Genomic DNA, 26,748 nt, shown 5'->3' with positions numbered 1-26,748 from the left:
GCCTCTTCTCTTCTTCTCCTTCTTCTTCTTCTGCTTCTTCTTCTTGCGCTTTCCGCTTTGCTTCGTGTCCTCTTCCTTTCGCATACATATACATATATCCGTGTGCATATTCCTGGTTCTTTGGAAAATTTCAATGTAACGGGTAGGAAGAATAGAAATATGGCGAGAGAAAGAGATCTCGGCTCACGTTCATTAGCTTTTCCAGGTTTGCCACTGGCAGGATTTAACGAGAAGGACAAAACGTCTTTACGTGGATGTGGTTCGCGTCAAGAATTTCAATAGGAGTTTTAACTGTTCTTTTCAGACCTCTTGTGAAATTGTTCCTCGGAATAAGTATTTGAAATGTTTCATAATATTTAACAAGATTATTTTGAAAATATTGAACATTCAAGTTTTTGATATAAATTGGATGCAACGAATGGTTTATCCATCTGGATCTGGATTTATGCAAAGCGAAGGACCGTATCGTTTAGATCTAATCGAAGATTTTCATTGTCGCGGATGGAAGGCACGTTCGAGCAGGGTCGATGGTTCTCCGCAACGGTGCCAATGTAAATAGACGTGAGCGACTGAGCATGGCGGGCGGTGAACGTTTTTCGTGGTGTATCGCGGTAGCCGATGGTCACGCCTGGCGTGCAAGCTACGCGTGTTGCTCCCCTGATCGGGAACGCTCGATCGGTTTTGAGAAATCGAGCAAAAACGCTCGGCAGCCGGTGCAACGATTCGCCAGTTCTCCTGTCGGCCTCTCGCCGCAGCCTCGTTTCGTGAAACAGCTCGGCTGCATCGATATTTTCCTACCTTTCCTGTCGTTCCTTCCTTCTACCGTCATTTTTTCCTTTCCAACTCGTTCTTTGTCTTTCGTCTTTCATTTTTAACCGATTGTTTCTTTCAGCCGTTTACGCTGGAAAATCGTTCGGAGAAAATGGAAATGGAAGTCTGGTGATTCATGGCACTCGGATACGGATCGATGAATCGAGAATTTTTTCGCGATTCAAGTTATCTTATACGGTGACGAGATATCTGGAAAGCAGAAGTTCGATCATCCGAGATTCGAAGCGAACGCGTTGAAAGGAACGCGAAACCTTAGATAATCGAAGCTGTTCGCCCCGTGTCGAATGGAAACACGCGAAGTTACAAAGAATCGCGAAAGATGAGGGACGGTATTTATCGTAAAATGTGTAGCTGTTGTCAGATGGAAGGTATCGGGTCCCATTTTGATGCGATCCACGGCTTTCCGCCTTCGGGATCGCTGTCCAAGGGTGGCTGCATACCGTGATCGTCCACGGAATCGGTTTTTACCCGCAGGCAAAAGGCTGCGGCCGATCTTCTTGTTTGCTCAGGGGGACTTCTTGGTCGCGCGAGATATTGTTCTCTGCGGGCCGAGGGAAAAGAGGGCCGGGGACTAAATTTACGCCGGCCAAGTAGCGTAGTTGACCGACGGACTGCGGCAGGATGTCGATTATCGACGGTTTTTGCCTCGATTCGCTCCCCACTCTCTTCCTTTTATCCTCCATCTTTTTCGACTCGAACGCATAATTAGCTTTCGTTATTCTAGCGCGTATCCCACCGGCTTCCGTTCGCTGACAACGATTCAGCCTTGTCTTCGTCTTTCCATCTACCTATGCTTGGCTGTGCTCGTTGCTCTTCAGGAAATTACGAAATGAAGCACGTTTCCCCGGTGCGGTTTACGTTTTTCCATTCTTCGTTACGATCGATCCGAGATAAGGTGCCCGTTGTTTAGTCCTCATAGGTACTGTACCTGCCAATCATCTTTCCACCGATTGAACGACATAATTTCGTCGATGTTTCGACACTTTTCAATCAGCCTTCGCGCTATCCGGTTTCGAACGGGATTTATATTCTCTTTTTAACGCGAACGGAATCGAATCGATTAGCGGAGTAATAAATTCCTCGAGAATCCTGGAGAGTCCTTTCCGTCGTTCAGAATCGTCGATGATCGAATAAAGACAATATGGCGCAATTATTCGGTGTACAGGCATTCCAAGGAAGTTCGTGGCGCGTTCGCTGGCGGAAAAAAAAGCGATCTTCGTCTTTCTTCCTGCCAACAGGTATTTACAAAGTTCGCGTGTAACGAGTCTTCGTTAACGGTACAAGTAAGCAATAATCGGCCGAGTTGCAGTCAACCCACATTCCTGGAGTTATTGGCGAGAGAATCTTCTTTCTGTTCCAGTCGGAAGAACCACGAATTCCATTCGTCCAGCGAGATTTTCGACCCCGTTCTCGAGGTCGACGCGAATTGGACTGGCCAGGAAATCGTTCATTCGATCGAGTCACGTTCGATCGTGATCAATTAATCACGAGTTAGCCGCAAAAAGCATTCAAATAGAGCGAACAACGCAACCTTTCGCCGAGACCTCGAGATAGAGGCGATTTCGAGGCAACGCTTACGACCTTCGTTAAACGGTTTTACCTTGACGAGATTCAGTGAAATCAACGAAGCTGAAAAGCAGACCTGGTTCGAAGGACCCGAGTGTACGTGCACGATCGAACGCGAAACGCGCGATGAAATTGATCGAATTAACGTTTCGAGGCTCGAACTTGATCTCGATTCGCTTTCTTTTTAACATCTTTAGTTTCTATAAAAATTTCGAAAATGTGAAGGGTCGTATTTATGGATGAAAAGTTAATTTTAGCCAAGCTGCAAAAGAGATGCAGAGCATCGGTGTGGAATCCACGGCACGTTAAAGGCGGCCGAAGAAAATAATAGAAAGCAAAGCGTGATCGCGTCGGCTCGGATAACGAGCCGGATGATTTACAGTTTATCCTTACACCTCCATTTACGAAGGGACCCGAGAACTGTGATCGCTTTAAATTCGCTCTCGTTGATGGAACTGCTTCGTCCATCCGCGAACCAGAAGACGAGCTATACGCATCATCATCTCGTGTGCCCCCGTTGTCTTCTTTTCTCTTCTTATTTCCTCAATGTCCCGCGGATACCGAGCGCAACATTGTGTTTTTTCTTCTTCTTCGTCTTTCCTTCTCCCGTCTCTGTCCGCGTGGACTTTTGGCGTTCCTTTTTCACCGGTTCTGGACACCGCTGGACCTTTTACCACGAACACGTACATCTTCGTGGCCCCCTCTTCGTAATGATCGCAACGCTTCGATGCACCCGAGCTCCTGGACGAGCTGTATAACCGGCGAGAGGATGCATCTTGCACCACGTACAAGCATCTTTCCTGCTGGCCACACCACGGTGGCTCGATTGTTATGTTATAAATTATTATCGTGTTATTACAGCGGGAGCCAGTGGTTTCGATGAACCTCCTTCTTTTTCCTTTTTTTCTTTTTCTTTGTTTTTAAAGAGATCCATGGAAAAGAGTGTTTCGCGTTTGCGGGGAAGTTTGTTTATGGTTGGTTAGAGACGCGTAGTCTTGTTCGTCTATTAGACGCGATTTTGTCGAACAATTACGTAGCCATAATTTTCAGTCCACTATCGGGATCGATCTTGAGGCACGGGTGCAGCGCGACCGGGAGCGTTTAGTCAAATACCGTCGAGAAGAGCGGTAAATCAGGGAAAACCTGGGGACAGTCGTGTGTTCCCTTCTTCCTCGGCCGGAAGACAAATGTCAAATGGGAAGGCACGGTCGTGAGAGGAGGAGGTTGGCTCGGCTTGGCCTCTCTTACGCGTAGACGACGCACGGTCGGTCTCGCGGCGGTAAATCAAGCCCGGTGATATTAAAAGGCCGCTTATACGCGAAAACACAAGATTTATTTCTGCTGAAAAGGAGAACCGACAAGAAATCGGTGTATACGAGCGCCCAATCAATGGACAGGGAACGGGACAAGATAGAAAGGAGAGGAAGGACTCGCGAACGAAGGGGAAGGGATCAGTTCGAAACGGAAAAGGAAAAAGAAGCCGAGGACGATGAGGATCCGCGAGAGGATCGTCGAAGAAGCGCCTGGCGAGCTGAGAAAGTTTGACGTAGCACCAGCGAACAAGATTCTTCTGAAATTAGAATCAATTTCTTGCAATCGGTCTCTGACGTTTTACGATAGTGGACCGATTTTATTTCTCGAGCTTTCTTTTCGATTAAGCGTTGAATCAAAAGCTCTTTTTTCTCCTACCATGAAATGCTTCCCTAATTTACTGTTCTGATCGTTGATACTATGTTTAAAGTTATCGTGGAAAATAACGAGAGATAGAAGGGGAAAAAGCGCTTTTGGCACGTGGACGATTGTCGAACAAAAGTGAAAGAAAAGATAGGGAGAAGAAGGTTATCGGTGTGTTCGCGAGTGAAACGATTCACCCCTGTTTTGGTCGAATAATCGTCCTCGTCGAAAGCGGTTTGCTCCAGCTAATATCGAACCCACGTTCAAACCTATGTCAGGGATGGAGGCGATTCTTCTTCGAAACGTGTCACTTTCGTTAATGAAAAAATTGCCTCGCTAACTCCTAAGTACAACTGTATTCGTTTTCGATTTTGTTACATTACAGCCGAGGTTTGCACCGTTGTAAACTTTTCTGCAAAATCGTAAAAGTATGTAGCTCTTTTTATATTTTGACTGGTTCGGCTAAGTAGATATTGGAAAAAGCAAATGAAACATTGGAAGATTCGCATACCAGACGAAACGTCGATACGTCTCGGATATCCTTGTAATGATTGCGGTTTGTATGATCACTGTGGTCGAGATATCATTACTCAGTACCGGTGCGTAATATCCTGTTCTATGCACGAACGATCTCGGAGACAACGCTGGAAGACTTTAATCAACAAGCGGATACCTCATAGTTGCGTGTCTTCTAGAAGAAAACATCTCCGAGGATGTTCTTTGGACATTGTGCAACGACACAGAACGATTTCAATATCGTTCACTCGATCGTATTTACCCTCGCCCATCGCGACACGGTAAATCGCTTTTCCTTTAATGACGAATGCTTTTCTTTTACGGCGACGATTTCTATAAATAAATCTCGATCGCTCTATAGCTCGGCGTTCACCGATCTGTTGAGTTGATTTTATTTTATTTAAAACGTCAGCAAGTGTGCTGATAAAAATTTGGAGTATAGGGGCGTACGGAAAGATAGAATTGGCTAAAATACACAAACGGAGGATATAATCGTTGGGGAAGGTAATCGTGGTTCCGAAGCGAATTATCGAGGTATTTCCAAACGATTTCCTCGGACGTTACGAGTGACCCTTTCCTGTCTCGCAACTACCCCCTTGCATAGCGGTCCTCGGCTCCTGTTTTCCTCCTCCTATCTCCTGGGAGCAATAATCCGCCGCGGGCCGGAAAAATTCCGCGACAGAAGTTAAACAAAAGCCTCGAATGAGAAATAAAAAAAAAAAGAAGGAAGAGAGAGGACACAGAAAGAGAGAACGTACGACAAGGAGAAAGAGAATGTCCTCTCTGGTTCGACTGTAATAAGGGTGACCAATTTTCTCCTCCCGTCCCTTTCCACCTAACTCTGTTCGACTGTTTGAACAAGGCTCATAATTAATACGCATATTCGCTTCTGGAAAACCTGCTCGAGGGTATCCGGTTGGGAGACATTTTTTAAAACCTCCGTCGCTGATATTTGCTCTTCCTCGATGTCCTCGCGGTTTGCGAACGCTTTCTGCTTCGTACTTATATTTTTTACCGTATCTATCTTTCTCTGTTTTATTTATCACACGATTTTTAAGAGTTTTAAATCGCATCTAAATCTTGAGAATCGGTTCCTTAGAAGAAACGCTTAAGTATCGCTATTTTCTCTATTATATAAGATAAGAAGTTTTAAGCTATAGCCGAAGCGATGTTGGCATGAAAAATTATTTGTTCGCGAAGGTACCATTTGGAAAATTCAAACAGATTTTCCGTTCAAGTTTCTGTGCGATCGCGTACCTGGCGTTTCGCGAGAGATATCTGTCTTTAAGAGCATTATCTGAATGGTGGACGGGTAGGGAGACGGCAAAAACCGTCCGCCCCCTCGTGGTATTTGAAAAATGATGCACAACCCCAATCCCTCGACACATCTCCATCCCCACACCCCGGAATGTCCCGAAGGAAGCGTCCTCCTCGTCGTCTTTCTGGTCCACGACCCGAAAGACGTGTCACGGGCGAGGTTGCATTATTCGAAACGATTAACTGGCTGACAGTGTATCATAAAAAATCATTTTTAATCTGTATCGACGTATTGAATATTCTAGAAAATGTTGACATCTTTCTGTATGTTAAATAATATCTTGATTTCTTAGTAAATAGTTTCCATCGTTTTGTTTCAGGTACGCCGAAGTATTTTCGAAAACACCACCGGCAGGTATCCGGAATAGCGTCCTCCTCTGCGAACCACACAAAGGATTCTTGTATTCGCCTACTATCACCAGTGACCTGTAAGTAATTTGTATTATCCTCTTTGTTTCACACGAAATGGACACTCGGTGTAATCTGTTTCCTTCTTAGCTTCCTGAGACGTATCATTTTTTTGAAAGCGTATTACAAAGAGAAAACGCGTGTTCTTCTGGCAATGCTTTCTTCCTTTTCCCGTCCTCGGAGCTTGCGTGACGTGATGGATACACGAAAATGTCACCAGCACGCCCTCGGGGCCACCGTGGCAATCCACCCTCTCTGACCATTATGCTAAACCATTGTCCACTATCTGCCTAAGATAGTCCATGGTTTAAGTCGTTCGTCTGCTTCACCCTCGACCATGTCGAGACCGTTAAAAAGTCATTTTTACCGTCGATCTTCAATTTTTCATTTCCTCGCAGTGATTCGGAGCCTTTGATTATTGTTTTTCAGTGAATAAGTCCGTATTTTGCAACCCTTAGCTTTCGAACGAATCTTTCCAGGGTGGAAAGAAACGATTGTGATCGTAAATTGAATGTAGCGAATATCGAATATTATTAATGACCTCGAAATAGAGGGACTGTAAGTAGCGATTAGGTTCAATAGCTGTAGACCGGAATGTCGTGTCTCGTTCGAAGCTTTTTTCTCGTCACCAGAATTTCTCTAATTCCATCCCTTTTTCTCCAGCTCTTCTCGATGCATCCACCATTATTCGGGCGTTAGGCAAATACACGAGGAGAGACGACAAGCTCGTCCGCTTGGTTTTTGCCTCGTGAAAATTCAAATGAGACCGCGCGGCATATTGCGCTGAATCGAAATTAATGTCGCGCAACTAATTATCGGTCGAGTCATCATCGTATCCGTATCAACGGGGCTGGACCGGGTTTGGCTCGTGCTTCGAAACGCGCCTCCATAAATTTTCTGCCCACATCGGCGGCTCCGTATCCTCCGCTAATTTTTATTATCCTCCACGCGATAATTTCCAATTGATTCATTTAACGACCGCCGGTCTACTACTTTCAAGATATTTATTTCGTGACTATCGAGTTTGAAAGGGTATCGGTAAATACAGCTGACGAAGAAATCTTAGTAGATCACGTCGCTTTTTGTAGATTATTAAAGTAAAGAAAATAAAATAAATATTTTCTGTCGAATCGTCGGATACGCTTCGACGAAGAGGACGGTACTTTTCTTTCGCGTAGGAGCACAGTTCTACTTGGAAGATAATTAAGTGAGAAATTTCACGATTCCCGTGTGTATTCAACGGAGATTTTTCAAAGCGTTATCGATCATAGCGATGCGAGATTCCGGCGTGGTGCACGAGCTTCAGGAACCATGCCAGGATCGGGCGAACAATTGCAGGGCAAAAAGCTGGAGCCGGTGCGCGGCAAGAAATTTCTAATTTGCGGTATAATTAAGGGAGACGGGACAAAAACCATCACGGATTCTACACCGTTGTCGGAAAATCGCGAATTCCACCTTGCGAACACGCCCATTGCTCGATCCTATTCCAAAGCCTCTGTGTGCGTTTCATTATCACTGGACGATTGTTAAGTAAATATAATTGATCCAAGACCATCGGAAATATGTCGAACGCGAAATAATGGGATCGTTCGAAAACAAACAACAAACAGAGTCGGATATTCTCCGGTGGATGGACACGCTGATTCTTTTTTGATATTTACCGTCGAAACGTATCGATGAAAATTTCAAGTTTAATGCTCGAAGAAAATCACTGGTAAAATTATAAAAATAATATTTCGTTTCGTTGCAGATACACCATAGTGACAGCCGAGGAATGGTCGAGATTGACGCAATTTTACGACGTCGATCACACGATCAGCATCAGGAGGGTCGATTCCGATTTTCAACTACATCCAAGTGAGTACAGTTCACGCTCTCACCCCTTTCAATCGCAAGTATCTTATTTCAACTCGTCGACTAATTAAACGTATCGGTGCTGTTACGACGAAAGGGATTTTCATGATTCGTAAATCGCGAAGAAAAAGCGAAGATATAACGAATCGTGGACGTTAAATTGAAACGATTATAACGCGACGGTTATCGTTGCACATGTGGCATGATAGGCGTATCAATTTCCTGGTAGACTGCAAACCGAAGACGGATCGCGCAATTAACGGCTTTCTCTTTATTCCATCCTGGGACCGTTCGATCTTATCGGCAATTAATTTTCGTACGATTTCAGGGGGGTCATTATGTAAACGATCGTCCCTAGGCGGATCGTTACCATCGGCTTCCCCTCGTGTGTCTATCTCTTTCTTTTTCCTCCTGTGTACCTACGTGCTCGATCTAATTATCGGCGTACACAATCTCACGGTTGGCTGAGATTTTTCCTTTTTCTCCGTTTCAACTGGATCTCTCAATACGATCAAGATTTATTTGTGACTCAATCGAGATAGGAACCTGTACTACGTTTCGACTCTGTTCGATTTAACCGGATTTTTACTCGCGCCATTCGATTAATTCGCCCGATTCCGTGTTAGTTCGTGACGGTATAATAAAGATGTTGAGCTAAATGCCTTTCTTTGGTTTTGTCCGTAAAGAACACGTTTCCTGGATACTTTGTTATTTATCTTGAATTGTTATTTAAGGACGAATTTCAGGATATAATTCTCTCGCGAGAGTGTGCTTGAAAAGTGTACATCGTTTCCGTGCACTTTCCCAGTCTCCCTCTGTCTGAATCTAACCCGAGGAATAATGCCAGAAGACATTAGCCGTCGATTTACATAAATACTCCACCCTTGTTTGTTCCGTTGCTGCTCCTCGGTTCGCTTCTCTGCCAGAGCCCAAAGTGTCTCATTATAATTAAGAAGTATCCTGAAAATTAACCGACAGAAAAAGCGAACCGTGGGGAGACGAGTAGGTGGTACCGGCCCAAATAGGGTTCTAAAAGTTTCTCACCCTTGATCCTCCTCGATCGTTCCACGTTACGAATCGCGAGAAGTCTTTTCGAGAGAAGCAGGTAATTTGTATTCGATCATTAGACGAATTAATTCTATATTACGGAATCGATTTGTGCATAAAAGAAGAGTAGAAAGTTTCGTGCCGGTGTATTAATGCGAAGGAACATCGTCTTATCGATTGGTCCATCTCGCGTTTGTGGCATCAATTGAAATCCCGAAAAGTCCGATCAGATTTACGTAGCCGGTGAATCGGCCACGCGCAAGACCACTTTGTCGAACGACTGATCCTTGTCGTCGTGTTGGCAGGCAAATTGGGTCCTGAAGGTAGCACCAGGGGGATCTTGCGGACCGATGTTCCACCAGGTTCTCCTTCGTTGCGCTCAATGTACCGGCGTGTCTCGCGTTCGAGAGATCCCGAGTCCTCTAAACATCCCATTGTCTTGTCCGTCTCTCGATCGCGGATGGCGCGGCTTTTTTTTTCTTCACGACATTTGTCAAGGTTCTGCCTCGTCGAGGATCGTTGTCCAGGTCATTTGAATTGCAAAGCTCGGATCGAATAGCCGGCGTCTCCGTCTCGGGACATCCACTGGCCGGATCGTGGATCGCCCAGATGGAGATGTCGTTTAGGCTTAAAATTCGTGCCATTCGATCTACATGTTCGATTGATCGTGCTTCTTCGATTCGGTACGAGTTTCAACGAAAATCTTGGTAACGTTGGATTTTTATTTCGCCTCTCCAGAATCTGTCGATGAACTCAAAGCGCCACACGGTTCGGCAACGATCTCGCGAAAAAAAAGTCGATCGATACGAGATTATCGATTGCAAGGTCCAAGTGTCTATGTGGTCAAGCAAAGCGTACGAAACTGCTGGCTCGTTAGCCACCGATCGTCTTCTGGCTGTCGGCCATTAACCGGGTGCAGTCGCACGAGAAACGTTTCCTTCCCCGGTTTTCCAGGAGCAGCGTCGTCATCGTGCCGGTGGGCCGGCTATATGCCCGGAGGGTGGTATTCAATCGCGTCACCTCCGGTTCTGTCAACCAAGGCCGACGAACGAGCCAGCCACGACCCAGGGTTGTGTCGAGTGATTGATACGAGGTTGGACGGTGGCTAATGTGCCTTCGCGAACGACGAAGAAAGAAACTGGGGAAAGGACTTGGTTGCGAGAAGGAGAAAGGAGCACCCTTCGAGGCTTTAAGAGTGGAACGATCGTCCGGCCGGAGGCTCGTTAGTCAGGGCCGTATCAGTCACCGAAAGCAACCCCCGATTTTTTGCTAACCAACCTAGAGGTCCCTTGCTTCGCTTTTGTTCGAGCACACGGTGCTTGGACAGTGGGTGTCCTTAAAACGAGCTAAATTGTCTGTTTGTTCTGGCTTCCTCGTCTCGAATGAGAATCCTCTTTCGAACGACACGCGAGGGATGATCTTTGACTGAAAAATTAGCCAGGGAGTTACTCTGATAACATGGGAAAACGTATTCCTATGTTCTAGCACAAAAAATCTATTTTTTTGTTTCCATATACTTTTTAACTCTAAATTAGAAGGAAGTGGAAAAATTGTGAAATTGCGACGATTCGAATTCCACGTAATATTGATCTTGCAAAGTTCAGCGTACGTCCAGTCGTGTTTCTTAGCGAATCATTAACTTTCAATGCAATTAAAAGCGCTCCCATAGCAAACGCCATTCCACTATCGTGTTCTGTTTCGATTCCCTGAAAGACGGTCGTAAATATCCCTTAGGTGTCAACTGGTATCACAAATCACACTGGTTGTTCATAGTTCCAGCACCGTTGCTTATGTGTGTATCGCAAAACCTAGAGAAACGATAGAGATTGGAAAGGATGGGGTCGTACCGGTTTGCTCGCAGCATAGAAAAGGGATCGTCCTTTTGGAACAGAGACGGAGAGGTCTCGAATTAATATTCGGACGGCGATTTAGATTTAGAACACGAATTTGCTGATTAGTTTCCTACGGTGGCTATGCGGTCGACTCTGCTGCACCGGTCCTTCCATAAATGCTGAGCCTCGAGGGGTTGTCCGCCTTTCCAGACTCGAGATTTAGTCAACCAGAGGGGAAGGGGGTTGGTTCAACTTACCAGGGGTCAAACGCTTCACGAGGGACATTTGTTAACCTTCCCCTCCACTGCGACAAGTGCGCCGGACACGTCTTAATATATGCATTCGCCGACCAATGAACACGACTTTACGACTTGTTCCCTCGAATCGGTAGACGTTTCGGAAAATGGATTTCCCTTTGCTCGACTTTATCTTCGATCGCGGAGAACGGGTTATACGAGGAGATTTGTCGCTTCCGTTTCAAAAACTTTCGAGATCTAGCCACTTTTTCTACGATCTGATCACCTGTCAAATTGTTAAATCGATATCCGAGTTTCTGTACCCCTATTCTCTGGAATATTACAGCGTAACGCATCCGCAGATAGATGATAGTATTAACCACGGACGATTAAAAGGATTCATCAGTTGGCGTAGCGCAGAAAATAATGTCGTAAATTAAAGTGGAAGTGGACTAGAAAAGTCGTGAGCAGGTCAAGTTTCGTAGGGTCGAATTAGCGACATCCCGTCGGGTTTCTGGCTCAACCTTCATCTTGGTCCTCCTCTTATCCTGCAGGATATCCCCCACTTGTCTCCACGCAGCGGGGGGTTCTTTTCCAACAGGATTAAATGGAGCGCCTAGATGACCGATGCTCGTCCTCTGCTCTCCTCGTTTGGTAGACGAGAATCGAGGGGTGGTTGGAAAACAAGATAAAACGAGGATAAAGCTCACTTAGAGCCTTTCTCCCTCTACTTCTGACAACGGTGTCAGCCACGGGGGTGTCCTACGACACTGACAGCACAGAGCCTTCGTTAATCCATAAGCCTAATCGTTCAGATCGCTGGATTCGAATCGTTGTCCAGGTTTTGTCTTCTCTCCTGGGAGAACCTAGTGAAATCGTGATACGCCTATCTTTGTTTTTACGATGTTATTTTTAATCGATTTTTAACAACCGATCCTCTTCGGGCCGAAGGTATTTAAGAAACGACGAGTCGAAGAAACTAGAAACTGCGAGCGTCGTTTAATTAACTGGTCGATCGAGAATCCATTAGAGGGAGGTTACCTTTCGATTTCCTTGAAACGCGCGGTCCCGCTTGCGGATCCGGAAAGCCGCGTGTAATGCCCGCTTATAAGCCCCGATTACGCTCGCAGCCAGCTTCCAACTCCTCTACTGTAAGAGGATTATATTTCGACTTTGTTGTGGCGCTCGAAGACGTTCGTTAGCGAAATCGTTACGGTGACGATCTTCTCCTTCTTCGGCGGGCATCGTTAGAGCCGTCTAAAACGCGAAACCGCGTTCCTTGAATTCGCTAATTTCCTTCTCTGTTCCCGTTGTCGCTCGAAACACCGTTCCTTTCTGCCTCTCGATGCGTCAGCTTTTTACCTCCTTGTTTTACACTAAAATTCCTAGGCTATTAACACTTTGATGATCTGTACGTTCGTGATTTTGGTACTTAATCTCAGTTATTCTTTGCGTTAAAAGTATTTAATTTGCTCTGTATTCTGGCCACAACCTTAAACGCGAAAGAATTCGAGGCATATTCGAGGGTGACTGTTCGCGATCGAGGGGTCGAGACACATCAATCTTTCATTCACGGGATGAATTCGAAGTTATGAATGAAAGTCGTCCAGATCTTTTAATATCGTATCGCGGAGTCTCTCCTACTCTTAACGTCGTTTCGATGTTGATCGAACGCCTAACTTTACTCTAACAACCACCATACGCGTGATTCTTTTTTCAAAAGAAGAAAGGAGTTATTCGCGAGTAGATTTCGCGCGGAGACGGAGGAAATTACACGGGGAAAATCGTGTCTGGAAGTCTAAGAAAAGTTCGATTCGTTGTCCCATCGGGGATTTCGATACGGGCCGTTTCCATGCACGCGATAAAATCCAAAGGAACCGGAGCTCACCGAGGCAAGGAAACTTCTCCAGTCGATCTTGTCCAAGTTTTTGTCCCCTTTCGACGACCGTTTATGGTTTGACTGCCCTCGGATGGCACTTTAGGGAAATACGCGAGAAAATCCGAACCACTGTTCGGCTCTATTGGCTCAACTGGTAGAGCCTATTGTGTATTATTAGCCAATAAAACCCACTTTGCTGTTTGCGAGAGACGCTGCTCGAATCTTCTCCGCTCGCAGTTTCTTCGCTTCGCGAACGATATTCTATTTAACCGTCGCTTCCTTTTGTTTTACGTTTCGTAAATCTTCGAAACTGAAATTTCCGCGTGACAGGAGAGTGACTGGATATTACGTAATGCAAGGGATTACGGAGACAGACAAGTCCCGGTTAAAGGAATCGATTGATACGAAAAGGGTGATTTACACCGGCGCAACGAGAGGGTTAAAAGACTTTGAAAAGGGGTGCAAGGGTGGTTGCGACGATTCTCAGTCAACCCTACGCGTCCCTGATTAACCCACGTTCCTCGTATTTCCGATTAAACTCGATAGCGAACGATCCTATCGTATGCCCTCATGCACCGTTCTGTAATTGCTGCTCCAAGGGTGGACATTTGAATTCATTCCGTGTAACTATCCCCTCCTCGTTCCTGCGAATGGTTATCTATTTTACAAATTTCTCCAATTATTATCGTCGTTTAATCTCGGACATAGATTTAATCGTTCGTAAGCATCAAAATCCGTCACCGTTCTCGCAGAAGTTGAAATTGATGAGTTCGTAGCCAGGTTAGAGAGCAAGTAAATCAGCTGCAGGCAAAACGGTGTTCTTGCGCGATGTTCCTGTGGAACAAGGCGATACTAGGTTGTAGTTTCGGTAATTAGGGCCGTCAGATCAGGATGGAAGGGGATACCGGTGGTGGACATTCGAATTCATTCGGGGTCACAGCGTTCCTACGGGGTTAGCGGCTCCCTTTAGCGGAAAACTGTCTGAACATGACGTAACGCTCCTGAAAGCCGCTCGGATAGGAGCTGTTCTCCGGGCCTGGTTTTTGCGCTGTCCGGCCAGCAACAATGGCCGCTTCTTACGCCGCCTCTGGTCACCGTATATTATTAATTACTGTATTAATCTCGCCGGCCGTAAGCAATCTATTATACACGGGATAAGAGCCAGCAACGAGAGCACGGCGTCGTCGTCAAAATGCCCACCCTGCACCCTCTTGCCACACTCTTACCCTTAACGTTTCGCTCTGACTTTCCAGCTTCGACGCCCGAAGCGCTGTCGATGTAATCTCACCCGTACGAATATTAAGGGTTGCTTTTCGGAAGGGTGTTAAAGGAATCTTCAAATTGCCCACCACGGTGTTTAACCCTTTTCTGCTTAGAACCTCTCGAGTGCTTGCTTTCGCGATTCATTAAGCGACGAACTTGAAAATTTCCTTACACTTTAAAAAGAAGTTATAAAACTCTTTCAATTTTTTTCAGATCTCTGCGCAGCATGTATGCTCGCGAGGGTGGAACAGGAACGTCTGGAGAGCTTAAAGTACGACAGAGCGACAATTTACATAAAATGTGTGGAGGAAACAGAAGACTCGAAGACTGAGAACGAACCCGAGGTGAGAATCAATGAATTACCCAATGTTTAGACCGAACGACGATGATTTTCATTAATGGACCAACATGTTGAGTCATCGGGTGTTCAGAAACCGGTCCTCCGGTTTAGATTGATGTCGGTCGATAAGGAGATTGGTCCCATTCCGTTCGTTTCCCTATAATAATCGTCATTACGTTTTCACGGGCTGTTCCCTATGCCACCTGCTTTTATCGTTGTAACAGAGTCTGAAACTCTTGTCACAAATTTGAGTAACTTTTAAAGCTAGATCGTTATGCTAATACAGGTAGCTGCGAAGAGACCGAAAATTGAAAATGCGAGGCCATCGAGAACCAGGAGGAACCTGAAGGGATCCCATGAACTGAAAGTTTCTTCCGAGATCACGCTGAAGGATCTAAAACTTAGGGTGAGTGTCCACTGTAGACTTTCACCGTAAACGATCCTTGGAATGAAAATGATCGTGAACTATGTAAGACCGCGAAGCGTCAAAGAAACTCTTCGCTCTTGTTTTTAACGCGTTTCTGGATCGATCGTAGTTGCTGACAATGACAGTGATCACAGGATAATTGAAAGAAATTACGCAGGACCGTTTTACGACGGTGGCTGGGTCGTTGGTAGCGTGGAGAAAAGGTTGGTCATCTAAAATCGGACACGAGGGTTTAGCTTCGTTCTCGATGGACGAAAGTAGTAAAGCCGTAGTTATGGCTGGTTAGCATATGACCCAGGCTTGCCGGTGTGCTTAAACTATTAAACGTATTTATATTGCGAGAGGTTGTGGCCATCTCTTTTCTGCCTTCTCGTTTTCTCTTCGGGGCCACCGGCAAAAACTCGAAAGAGCATAAACCTCGCGCTAATAACAGGCCTCCGACTTCTCCACTTCCACTTCGCTCTACTCTTCTGGCCCTTTCATAACGTTTGCTCTTCTCTCCTTTTATTTTTTACCTTTTTTTTCTCCTTCTTTTTGTCGAAAGTTTTCGTGTAATTTAGTCGTGCTATGGTTCGCAGGAAAATTGAAGGTATTATCGTATTGGTTTTGCTGGGAGAGTGTGAACTGTAATCATAGGACTTTGATTTCGTTCGCTTTTACGCTAGGATTCCGTGCTAAATTCGACGTTTACAGAATTTCGGGACAGTACGGAGAATTAGAATTTGTACATATCTGATTGTATAATACGAACGAAACGACGGAACGATGAATTTTTGTTCGTCGCTGTTCGCAACCCGGAAGAAGCGACGCAAAAAAAGGACAGAACACGAAATTGCCGTAGCTTCACCGCAATAATAGGCAGCCGACAGTAGTAAAACTCTTAAATTTAAACCGGCGCATCTCGTGCCAGTTCGAGAACGGTTCTCCGACGTTTTTCCAATAACGAAGGATCGATGGATCGTTGTTCCTTTAACCGAGAAGTTTAAACAGACAGAGATTAGAAGGTTCGAAAGTGTTTCGATTGAAGGGTACCGCTGTTCGTGTAGCAAAGTTTCATAAAAATCACAGTTCGTCACTTTTTGTCGGGTTGCAAAAATATTGCGAATTTCATGGTCGAATGCGGACAAGTCGCGAGCAAGCAAGCAAATCGGGACAATAGCCCGTGAGCGTCGGTTTTACGTAATCATCGTAACGCCGATTGACGCTTGTAAATATTACTTTCTATCACATTCCAAGTGGTGTCACCAGGTTCTGTTCCTTTTTTTCTCTTCGAACGTTTCTTTTGTTCGTCGCGAAGAAAGTTGGAGCTTCTGAAAAGTTGAATACACCATGCTTGTTCAGGGAAAATGACACGAGCGCTAGTTTTTAACCGAAGGAGTACCCGAATCTACCTACGCTGGCGAGTGGCAGAGTCTGGGTTAGGTTAAACGGAGTGTTCCGTGTGTGCGCATCTTCCTTCTTCGTTGCCGGTTACTCGCTCGTAAAACAGAAACGGGAGGTGCACATTTACACCGGGAACGGGGAAGAAAGCTGGTCCCGTGCACGAGGAACCGTTCTCGACGGCGGCTTCCACAAATTAAGCAATTACCGAGAGTGTACGCATGCTCCGCGATTCCCGAGTTCGAGACGAGGTCCTTTCCTTCGGTTTCTTATCCTTGTTCGCGGTACGTCTTCGAGTTCAATGCCTGGAGAAGGGAGAATACGGTGCTTGGAATTTTCTGCCTTCCGGGAATTCGTAACTCCCTCGATAAATTGGATATTTTAATGCGCAAACGTTACGATTCGAAAATCCCAAGCAAGATAAATGCATCGTAACCCTGTCAAGAATTATGACCCATTGTATTTTCTATTTTTTCATTCAGATGATGCAGATTTGCGGTGCTGGTCCGTACGATCAGCATCTGATGCTGGGCGAACACGAACTTACCGATCACAGTCAAAGTCTTGCCGCCCTTGGTATATTCCCCGGTGCTCTCCTCACATTGAAGGTAAGTCGTCACGTTGTGAATCGATCGATCGAGCGCTAGTACGTGTATGAAAATCTCGCGCGTGGCTCGTTAACTTCGATACGCGGAAAGAAGCCGAACGAGCAAGCATCGCAGCCTTGTCACATGTTTTGCCCGGATCGGTTTCCTTTATCCATGAAATTCGATCGCAATTAACGGCAATTGGTTCGGTTAACGGGTACGGTGCTCTCGTTAATAAGACACACCATAGTCCATTTCGTCGTGTTATTCGCGGCATCGCATTCCTTGCGCGAAAGCATTCGAACAAGAGCCCTCAGGATTGTTCAAGAGGTTCAGGAAGGCCGCGTTTCGCTGGCAAGAAGACCAGAGAGGAAGCCGAAACGCGACCAACTGCTTCCTTCATTCAATTTACGGCCATTGTTATTTGTCCCATCTACTCGAGCCTCGTCGAATCTTCCTGAACTTCGTATGATGGATTTCGAGCAATAAAATGCGCCACACTCTCGCTATATCGCCACGGATGGAGCTGTAGGAGCGGGGAATTCTCGGAATTGACAATATAAATGGAGCTCCCTTCGTAGAGGACTTGATTGATACGCGTTATATCGCGCGGCGATCGACGATACGACGCGTAGGGTTTCAACGCGAGGCGATCGAACGCGTTCCGATAAAACGCACGGCGATACCGACCGGTTAACAAATTATCGCGAATTTATCTTACATTTTATTATCCGGAATCAGTTATCGCTGTTGAAACTAATCGTTACACCATCGATCTTAGTCAGATTTTTAAAGATTAAGGTAAATCTACCTTAACGTGTAATTGGAAAGAAGCGATGGAGAAAGAGAGGTAGGAAGCAGGGCGTGTTCGACAAGTTGGATAAATAGGTAGTGCTAGGCAAACCGTGTAGAACCGGGCATAACTAGTGGCTTAGTCAGCTACATTCGCCACGGACAGACTACGATCAATTTCAGCTTTTTCATTGTGGACTTACTTTTTCTCGGCTAGAACGGTAGATTAGCGCATTAGCGTCCGGATTTCAAACATCCTAATCCCGACTTGCCGTACAAATTCCGTGGAAAACTTTGCAAATAAATCGATTCATCTCGATGTTTCTTTATTCTACTTGTTAACGATGCGATAACACTTGTCCAGAAATTATTGTCTACTAAAATACACCGTAGAATAATCGGCTAGAGTGTCGGTTTAAAAGATAGACTTTTGAGTCGAAGATGGTAGGTATTTCTTAATTATTATGAAAACGATACGTTTGTTAGCGGACAGTGACAAACACGGGCAATTTAGATTTAAGATCTAGCCACCGTTTCCCTAAAACCCGAGACAATGGATAAGTAACGTAGGCAATGGTCCAAGATAACGGCAAGACCACCGATTTCGTCTCAGGATTAGCGGAGAACTTCGCCTTCCGAGATTAGAAGCGTTAATTGGCCTCTTAACACGAAGGAAGATTACCTCGACGCCTCCGAAATTCGCCGTGTAAAAATCCGTATCTACCGAATTGACCGATAACAAACCCTTCTGCAAGTTTCTCGTCCGAAAACTTTGAAAAGTCTCGAAAAAAAAACTGCATCGAAGTATATTGATTGGTACCGTAGACAGAGGATCGAAGATTCAGTCAAAAATTCAACGAACGTGTCTGGTTTTTGTCGTGTTAAAAGCTGTCGCCGCCGCCTTAGCCGCCGCTCGAAAGAAAAATTCTACCCGTCCGTTTGGGACGCGAGACCGCCCGAATAATTCCCGCATTCCTTCGCATTCCTTTCTTACAATTCACTGATTTTTACCGAAGCACTTGTGCCCTGATGCGCTATCATTCGGCTCCCGACTTAAAACTTTTAACTCTTTCCGCAAAACAAATGCTTCATTAATTTCCAAATTATCGGCGTTAAAAGTACGAACTCTAATCGGATTCTGGATCTCTAAGTCGCTGGTTAAAGTAGGATTTTGAGCACTCATTTACCTGAACTTGTGCAACCGAGTAAAAAGAAATCTAACATAGTGTTCCAGCGTGAAATTAGTTCAGCGCGCAGCGAACAAACGAGGAACTGGATACGAAAATCTTGCTAACGGAGCAAAATAATGAAGGAAAAGAAGTTTCCGAAGCAGCGGACCGTTCCAAGCCGCAACAACCTTTCTAGTCGAAAGAAATGCACGTATTTGTTTCGCGGTTTAAATTTAAACTTCGAAAGAAGAAGAGGAAGAAGAAGAAGAAGAAGGTGTCTTTTAGTCGGTAGGAAAAATGAAGGGGCGAAAATGTGAGCGACAACTTCTGGATTCTCGTTTCAGATCCATCGTCACGGTTCGACAGTTTGTAAAGTCATCTTTGAAAGGCAGGCTAATGAACAGTGAAAGTTAACGAGACGAGGAGTCGAAGGAAAACTCGAACGTAATCGTTAACGATCCCGATAGGATTCGAATAGAAATCGAAAAGTTTTCGAGCGATTTTTGTGAAGCCGTTGGTAAAAAGAAGGTTGGTAAATTTTCTTAACCAGGGATGAGTGTAATTATAGCAAACGGCCAGTTCGAACAACCTATCGGCCCTGACGGTCGATGTAACGACAGTGATAAATCCTTTTAAGGAGCGTCTAGCTGCTTTTTAACGGTCGACAGCACGCTATCGTGGCTGTAACGCGAGCGAAAAATCCGTAACCGAGAGATAATTGTTCGCAGTTATGCGGATAACCGTGGACCAATCCCTTGGCAAGAAGCTCCTCGGACACGGGATTGTTTCGCGAAATCTTCTCTCGTAAAATTGGTATACGAATGTAATTGTATCCGATTCGGTCGCAGCTAATTAATCTGTTTATGCGTCAACGAAGAATCGGTCAAGATCTTCTTCCCTCTGCGAGGAAAATTTCGAACGAAGAATTTTCAATCGAATTACCGATGAATCGGCTCGGAGAAACGGATCAAGATTCAGCGTATACTCGATTAAATTAGCGATCCATCGCCTGAGAAATTCATCGAATTTCAGCGAAGGGATCGAAGCCGCGATCGATCGTCCAATTAAATCAATCAAATCACGAAGAAAAAAAAGAACGAGAGAACGGATAACATTAGAGAACGAGATCAAAGATGAAACGAAGTAGAGAAAGGGGAGCTGAATTAGACGATGCGGAATAGAGAGCAGAGAATAAAAAGAACGTTCGAATGAAAGGGAAGAATCCTGAGGGAGTCGAACGGAGAGAAAAGACGCGGAAAGAAGAGAGAAATGTCCGTAAAGAGAGGAAACAGGGAAGAAGAAGAGAGAAAGAGAGGAGCGCGTCCAACACGGACATTCGTCACACGACATCAAACGCGGCTGCCGCCCGTTGGAGACCCGACCGACCGACTCTAAAGACTCCGGTCGATCAGCCATGAAGAGAGGGCACACAGTGAGGAGGAATCGCAAAAAAATGGGGAAAAATGAGTGGAAGGAGGAAACGAGCTAGACCGACTTCGTAACCAACTCTGTTGCTCTCCTTATATTTCTAGTCGATTAATTTAACCCTTTACAGAGGATTGCCTCATATCTGGACTTCTCGTTTTCTGCAAGGAAATTTATTTCATTTTAAATAAATAGTAACGTTTATAGCAAACTGTATGATACGCGTTCTATACTCGCTTCACGATTTACCACGGTTTCACTCATTATTTGAAACCGGAGCGGCTATTAATATATCTAAGGAAGGCGTTAATGAATAGAAACGTAGTTGCAGCGGATGAAAATCAGAGCTGAAACGATGGAAGCAAAACATCGAACGAATAAGAAGTGGTAGAAAAAAAGCAAGGAACTTGCGATCGCGCGAAATATCGATCATGATTCGAGGAGAGGAGAAAATAAAGGTGGGAGAAAATCGAGATCTCGAGGTGTGGATAAATGGTAACATGTATTGACTTTGTAATCGCGACCTTGAATTATTGCACGAACGATGACGAGGCGGTATTTAATGTATCGAAAGACGTTTCGCGGCAAGTCATCCCAGTCATTGTGTGCTCCAGGATTCTGAATCGGTAGCTCTGTTCAGCTCCGCTACCGTTGTTGATCGTTCAATATACGAGCTATTGGATACCATTCCGCTAGCCTGATCGATATCCTAAGACGAACGACTATGCTTCTATGAGTTGAAACGGTTTCTTTCACGAAAACAAAGCTTCCGAAGGATGTTCGGGATAGCGATCAATTTTGCAATAAAATCAACTAGTAGGATTCGAACTACTGTATGGACGAAGAGAAACTGTAAATTTAAATGAAATATCCGTCAGGATATCCACGGCTGTCAACGTCTAATTAAGTGGCCATTACGATGGTCCGTTTAGTGAACGGTAATAGTAGAAAATGGTCCCGGAGGGTCTCGAAACACGCTGGAATTCCGCGAACGAAATTCCACGTCGTTTCGCAGCGTCTCTCGTTCGAGAATTTCATTCTTCTGGCCCGCGGCGTTGCGCTCGAGTTCAATGGGTTCGGGATACGGCCAATAACAGGCGATAAGTCGTGCTTTGAAATCAATAAAATTACCATAAACCGTTCTACCAGCGACGATCTTAAGCGTCGCCCAATTTACGGGAAAACACACTTTGCCAGCAGCGATTATTCAACGACCTTCTTTACTTTGCGTTGTAAAACAAATTGTGCTTGTTTTTCGTTATCGCACCAACTGCAGGAATTTCTCTGTATTCCGACGTAATTGTTGCACGAATTGCTTCAGAGTCGTTTCGAGTTCGCATACTTACATGATTATTCCGTCTCGTTAAATTTCACATATTTCTGGATGTCGCTGAAAAATTCCGAATGACAGAGCATACGAATTCGCGTCCAACCACGAAACACTGAGTAATCGTTCGGTACATAATCGATTAACGAAGTCGAATCGCCGTTTGATCGTCGATTTCTCGCACGATTCGGCGAGGAACTGTTCCAAATGACCCAGAGATAAATAGAGCAAGAGGAAACATATATATGGATGGAAGTAAGAATGCAGCACCCTTCACATAACTTATTCAGCGTTTAAGGGAAGTTCGATACCGCGTAGAAAGAAGACTGGGTGTCGGGGAGGTGGTCCCATAAATCATGGCATTTTCAGATTTTCCTTTTATCAGTGGTACTCTGGCAGCGGTGACCACCGTTGACCCGTGCCCATAAATATCCCCATTAATATTAACTTAGGCTAGGCTAGAAGGCGAGAATCGCGAGCAACCGAAACGAGGCGGGCAAAAAATCGGGGCCAGGGGGTTGCGCGTCCGTTCGTTGGAGGAACAGACGAAAAAGAAAAAAAGGAAATCTCGTATGCCGGGGACGAATCTCATATTGGACGCAGCTGGGAATTGGCCGATCGAAAAATTCATGGTGAACCGAATTTTGGACGGGGGCTACACCCTCTCTCTTTTTTATGCCAGCTTCTAGGGGGAGAATAGCGGTTTGATTTTTCTGTTATTTCAGAAATATAGGCTGTTATTGACGATGGGGGGATACAATGTCGTATTCTTTATTAAAAATTTGTGCATTTGGTAACGAGGTTTTTCTAACTGATCCACTCGTTTTCAAAGCGGTAATCTCGCAAGTATAAATCAGGGGAAAAACTAAAAATCTAAACGTCACGTCACGATTACATTAAAGCGAAAGCAGGTTACCTCACGCTTGCCTGTTCAATACAGTTTGAAATTTCCTTTCCCTGTCATCTCGGTTAAAAGGTATCGGGGCAAAGATCTTGGACTACGTATCATCCGTACAGAGAGCACGTCAGCCATCGATACGAAATATTAACAGAACCATTATACCGATGATTTTTCTGGATGTTCAGACGATCTAATCGAGACGAGATACAGCCACCGTAGCTCGATACATCGATACATCTCGAAAGATTTCCTCTTTCCATCTTACCGCCTTTCCCGTTCGATTATGTTCACCGTGAACCAGACTCAAATGATGATGACGATGCCTTTTAAGCCTGCATCGGCTTAATTGATTTATTTCTGAGAGGGTCCAGGAGTCAAGGAAGCAGGATCAGGTGATTGGCCGACAGAGAAGGAGCCGTGTCAGACAGGAGGATCAACCTTCGAAAGGACCTCTTTCTCCTTCGGAACCCTTTCTTCGATCTTATCCTCGAAAGGCTCGACAATTAAGGATAATAATTACGGTGTTCCGGCTACCGATCTCCGGCTACCGGTGTTCCGATGAAAAAAAAAAACAGAAACAAAAAGAAAACCATAGGGTCTCGACTACAATGTCCCGACGTAGCGGTAACGAAAGTGGTCAATTAATAACGGCTCGATTTTCACGAACGCTGTAATTATCAAGATTTTAATTCACTCGGAGAATCGTAATTAGCAGAAGAGTAATCGATAATGGCCGCGATTCTCGCGAGCTTCGTAATTACTATAATTCCAATTGCGCCGTGAATACCTTTGCTGTATTCAGAGATTTCAACGATTAATCTTGTATCTTTTTCTTCGTTGCGATCATGTATTCGAACCAAGGACTCGATTCGTTGAAACGTTCATCGTGCAAAATTGAATTACTTTTTATCGAAAACTGAGATAGTAGAATTAGTTGCGCGAAAGGATAGGTCTACTCTGTTCGAAAGTCCAGATCTTTGCAGTGGAAGAAGAATCCTTGCGTCCACGGTTTTCTTGCGCGGATATCTTCCACGGGGAGTGTCGGATAATTCGATGGATTACCCATTAATTGCCAAGTGGAAGCGTTTTTCGAATCTAAAGAAAACATGGACATTTTGCGGTCATTTCTCGATTCCTTTAATTCTGTGGGGATAGCGAAATAAGATTGTTGGTGAACGAGATGTTGCATCTTTCTGGTCGGAGGAAGGAAAAAGGGAAAAATATTAATTCCACTGTCAGTGGGTTAATGCTGACGTCCAATTATGCATGGCGCATCTGTAGCTCGGTCTCGGTTCGCTCTTATTGCACTGACGAAACGTAAAGGAGATATTTATGGTCGCGTACACGTGTTCCCACATACACTCCGATCTATATTTGGCCGAGAAGCTAACCCTGAATTCCTGCTGCCTCGTTTCTCGTACGCGTTTGTGCGAGCGGTGCGGTATGCCAGCCTCTACAGGTTGCTCTCTTCGAACAAGTGGTCTTGGGTGCGTGCCGATAATACCAGACACGTGGATCTCGTTAATCTCTTATAGATTATTTCAAGATTTTATCCCATTCTTAAATCTAACGCATCCTTTAAATATGCTGTCAAGACGAACTGTATTCTCATGGTAGTAAATTAATGCTGGAATCGTTATTTTCCTATGCATTCCTTCCAGATTCCGATATACAAATCATTCGGTATCCTCTCGAACTTGTATGCAAAATAATTTCCAGAAGCATAAAATCTATCGTCGTGTTTCGTGTTTTCAGTAATGAATGACGATACAATTCACGAGGAGCATTTATGTTTTAACGAACAACCAGGAAGAGCTGTTTCTAAGCAGAAATTTACGATGCTTTCAAGAATCGTTCACGACAGACTGGTCAGTCGATGCTTGTAAAATTTAGTTGCCAACTGGAATAGAGAACGCTCGTTTCGTCGTTAAGAAAACGGTACCTCAACAGCTACAAACTGAAACGTATAATGTATAATAATCCTTAACCCCCTGGTTACGGTTCAAGTTCAAACATTCTACCGTGTAGAATGGAATTCAAACGCTCGCTGATCGATAAACAGTCTGTTACAAATATTCCCGCAGTATAAAATTGTATAAAATTTTGGCGAAATCGGGGAGGGAAATCTGTCATCAGAAGGTAAAAGCCCCGTTAGTATCAGCGAAAGCTGGTCGCGAGTGCGAGGCCCATAAATCTAAGGGAAGGATTCACGCCTATCGGTTTCTCTCGTCCACGCACGTACACGCGTCCTGCTCGAGGAAAGTGTTGGTCCAGTGCAAGGGTGACATCGCGACCACCCCCTTCGCATCGTCGAATATCCTAGCCGGGCCAACCTCTGGAAGATTTGTTCCCTAATGTAGTCAGTGAGCCTCGGGGACGGCTGCGACGATGGGGTTCGCAAGTAGGCGTCTAGAAAGTGAGTAATGCTCACGACAAACGCAGCCCCTGAGGGGCAGGGGGTTGAAGAGGGGTCGAATCCCGGAGAAGATCCCGGCAGATAGGGTGCTAAGCGACACGCTAAGACCGCTGACTATCTGCGTGTTTCCTCGAGGGTTGCTTCTCACCCTGATATCCTCTGCCTCTCCTTTTATTCTTTCACCTCTCTGTCTTCCTTCTCTTTCCACGTTTATCTTTTACTTTTTTTGTTTTTCATTTTTTTACGTCAAGCTTCTCTATCGAGGCTATTTCATTATTTTTCGATCGAGGATAAATAAATAAAATTAAGAAGAAAAGATTTAACGCGTGGTTTTTGCGAAACATCGAGTATAGTGACAGTGTGTTTGTTTTAATTACGAACATTGTTTAGTTTCGTTGTACCGCTTACCCTTTTCCCAAGTTGCCTTTGTTCGTCGACCCTCCTCGGAACTTGAATCGGTCGCGATCTTTTACGGCTCGCAATTTGCCAGGATGTTTCCCTCGCCCTCGATTTCGGGGTGCAAAGGGTGTTGAATTGTCGCGAGTAGTCGGTTTATCGCTCTAATCGCTTTGTCGACGAACTTGAGACCATTCTACTCGTTTCCATATTCCTTGATTTATTTAACTTTTAATCGTTCTTGCAAGTTTGATCGTACCATATTCCGATAGCTTTTGAATCAATGAATGCAAGAAATTGAAACGATCAATTTGCAATGAGACTATAGAAACGAGGGGAATAGTTTAGCAAGCCTGGAAGGGACACGTGGTGTTTAACGCGATGATAACAAGTTGCTCGTCGGCGTTCGAAAGAGCGAGCGGAGTCGGTGCGGCCAGGCTCGATTACTTGGTCGTCGTCAAAGATGACGACGAGGAGGACGGTGGCTGGTATGAAGGCAGCCTTTGTGTTTTGCCGGAAGCATGGTTCGGCTCTTGATAGGCGACGTGTCTAAAGTGCCTCCTTTCTGAGTCCCCGGTGTCTCGATCCTCGACATGCTCGCCTCGATCTTCTCATCTTTAGGCCACGGTACCAGTCGTACGAGTTGAATCGTCGCGTCGCTTCTTTTCTCTAAATTGATTACCTCGCGAACGCGAGATATTTTTAACGCGTTGCCGAGCAATCAGAACTATGTGCTTTTTCTCATCGAGTTTATGACAATCGACGTTTACGTTTTGCGATATAATGAATCTGCAAATAGGATTTCTAAATATAAAAGACGGCATCGCAGTTAGGAATTTATCAAAGTTGCTCGAGATTTAGGTCGAACGTTAGTGAATGTCTGGAGATCGACGAAGACAGAAAAATGAGCGAGTGTTGGCTTCACCCGTTCTCCAATCGAGCGGAAAACTCATCAGTCACTTCGCACACAACACGATCTCGGTGTCGTCTAAAAACCTTCTCCTTCGTCTAATCTCTACCTTCGTGGCTTCTCTTTCCCTTTTTTCTTCTCTTTCTTTCACCCCTGTCTTTTGTTTTTTCTTCCATTTATTACGAACGCTTTGATTCGTTTCTTCCACGTGATAACCCTTTCTCGCATATCTTCACAATGGAGAACAGAATTTCA

General features: G+C 45.0%; 1 protein-coding gene and 1 long non-coding RNA gene across 6 annotated transcripts in view; one reads left to right on the top strand and one right to left on the bottom strand.

The window, feature by feature from the left end:
* Positions 1–26,748, bottom strand: part of LOC143264967 (uncharacterized) — a 54,550-nt gene that overhangs the window by 3,442 nt on the left and 24,360 nt on the right. The gene's annotated exons all lie outside the window — the stretch shown is intronic.
* The window catches only part of LOC100881964 (ubiquitin carboxyl-terminal hydrolase 48), a 43,458-nt gene that overhangs the window by 8,456 nt on the left and 8,254 nt on the right, over positions 1–26,748 (top strand). For all 4 annotated transcript variants that reach the window (XM_003702830.3, XM_012283978.2, XM_076534263.1 and 1 more), the window contains 5 exons: positions 6,225–6,332; positions 8,063–8,169; positions 14,637–14,767; positions 15,050–15,169; positions 17,053–17,178. In XM_003702830.3, coding sequence (XP_003702878.1) covers positions 6,225–6,332; positions 8,063–8,169; positions 14,637–14,767; positions 15,050–15,169; positions 17,053–17,178 — 592 coding nt within the window. The remainder of the gene's footprint in view (positions 1–6,224; positions 6,333–8,062; positions 8,170–14,636; positions 14,768–15,049; positions 15,170–17,052; positions 17,179–26,748) is intronic.

The sequence above is a fragment of the Megachile rotundata genome, chromosome 8, assembly GCF_050947335.1.
Source record: "Megachile rotundata isolate GNS110a chromosome 8, iyMegRotu1, whole genome shotgun sequence".
In the NCBI taxonomy this organism is placed as follows: domain Eukaryota; kingdom Metazoa; phylum Arthropoda; class Insecta; order Hymenoptera; family Megachilidae; genus Megachile; species Megachile rotundata.
Note: the sequence above shows the minus strand (reverse complement) of the source record. Positions and strands in the feature narration are given on the sequence as shown.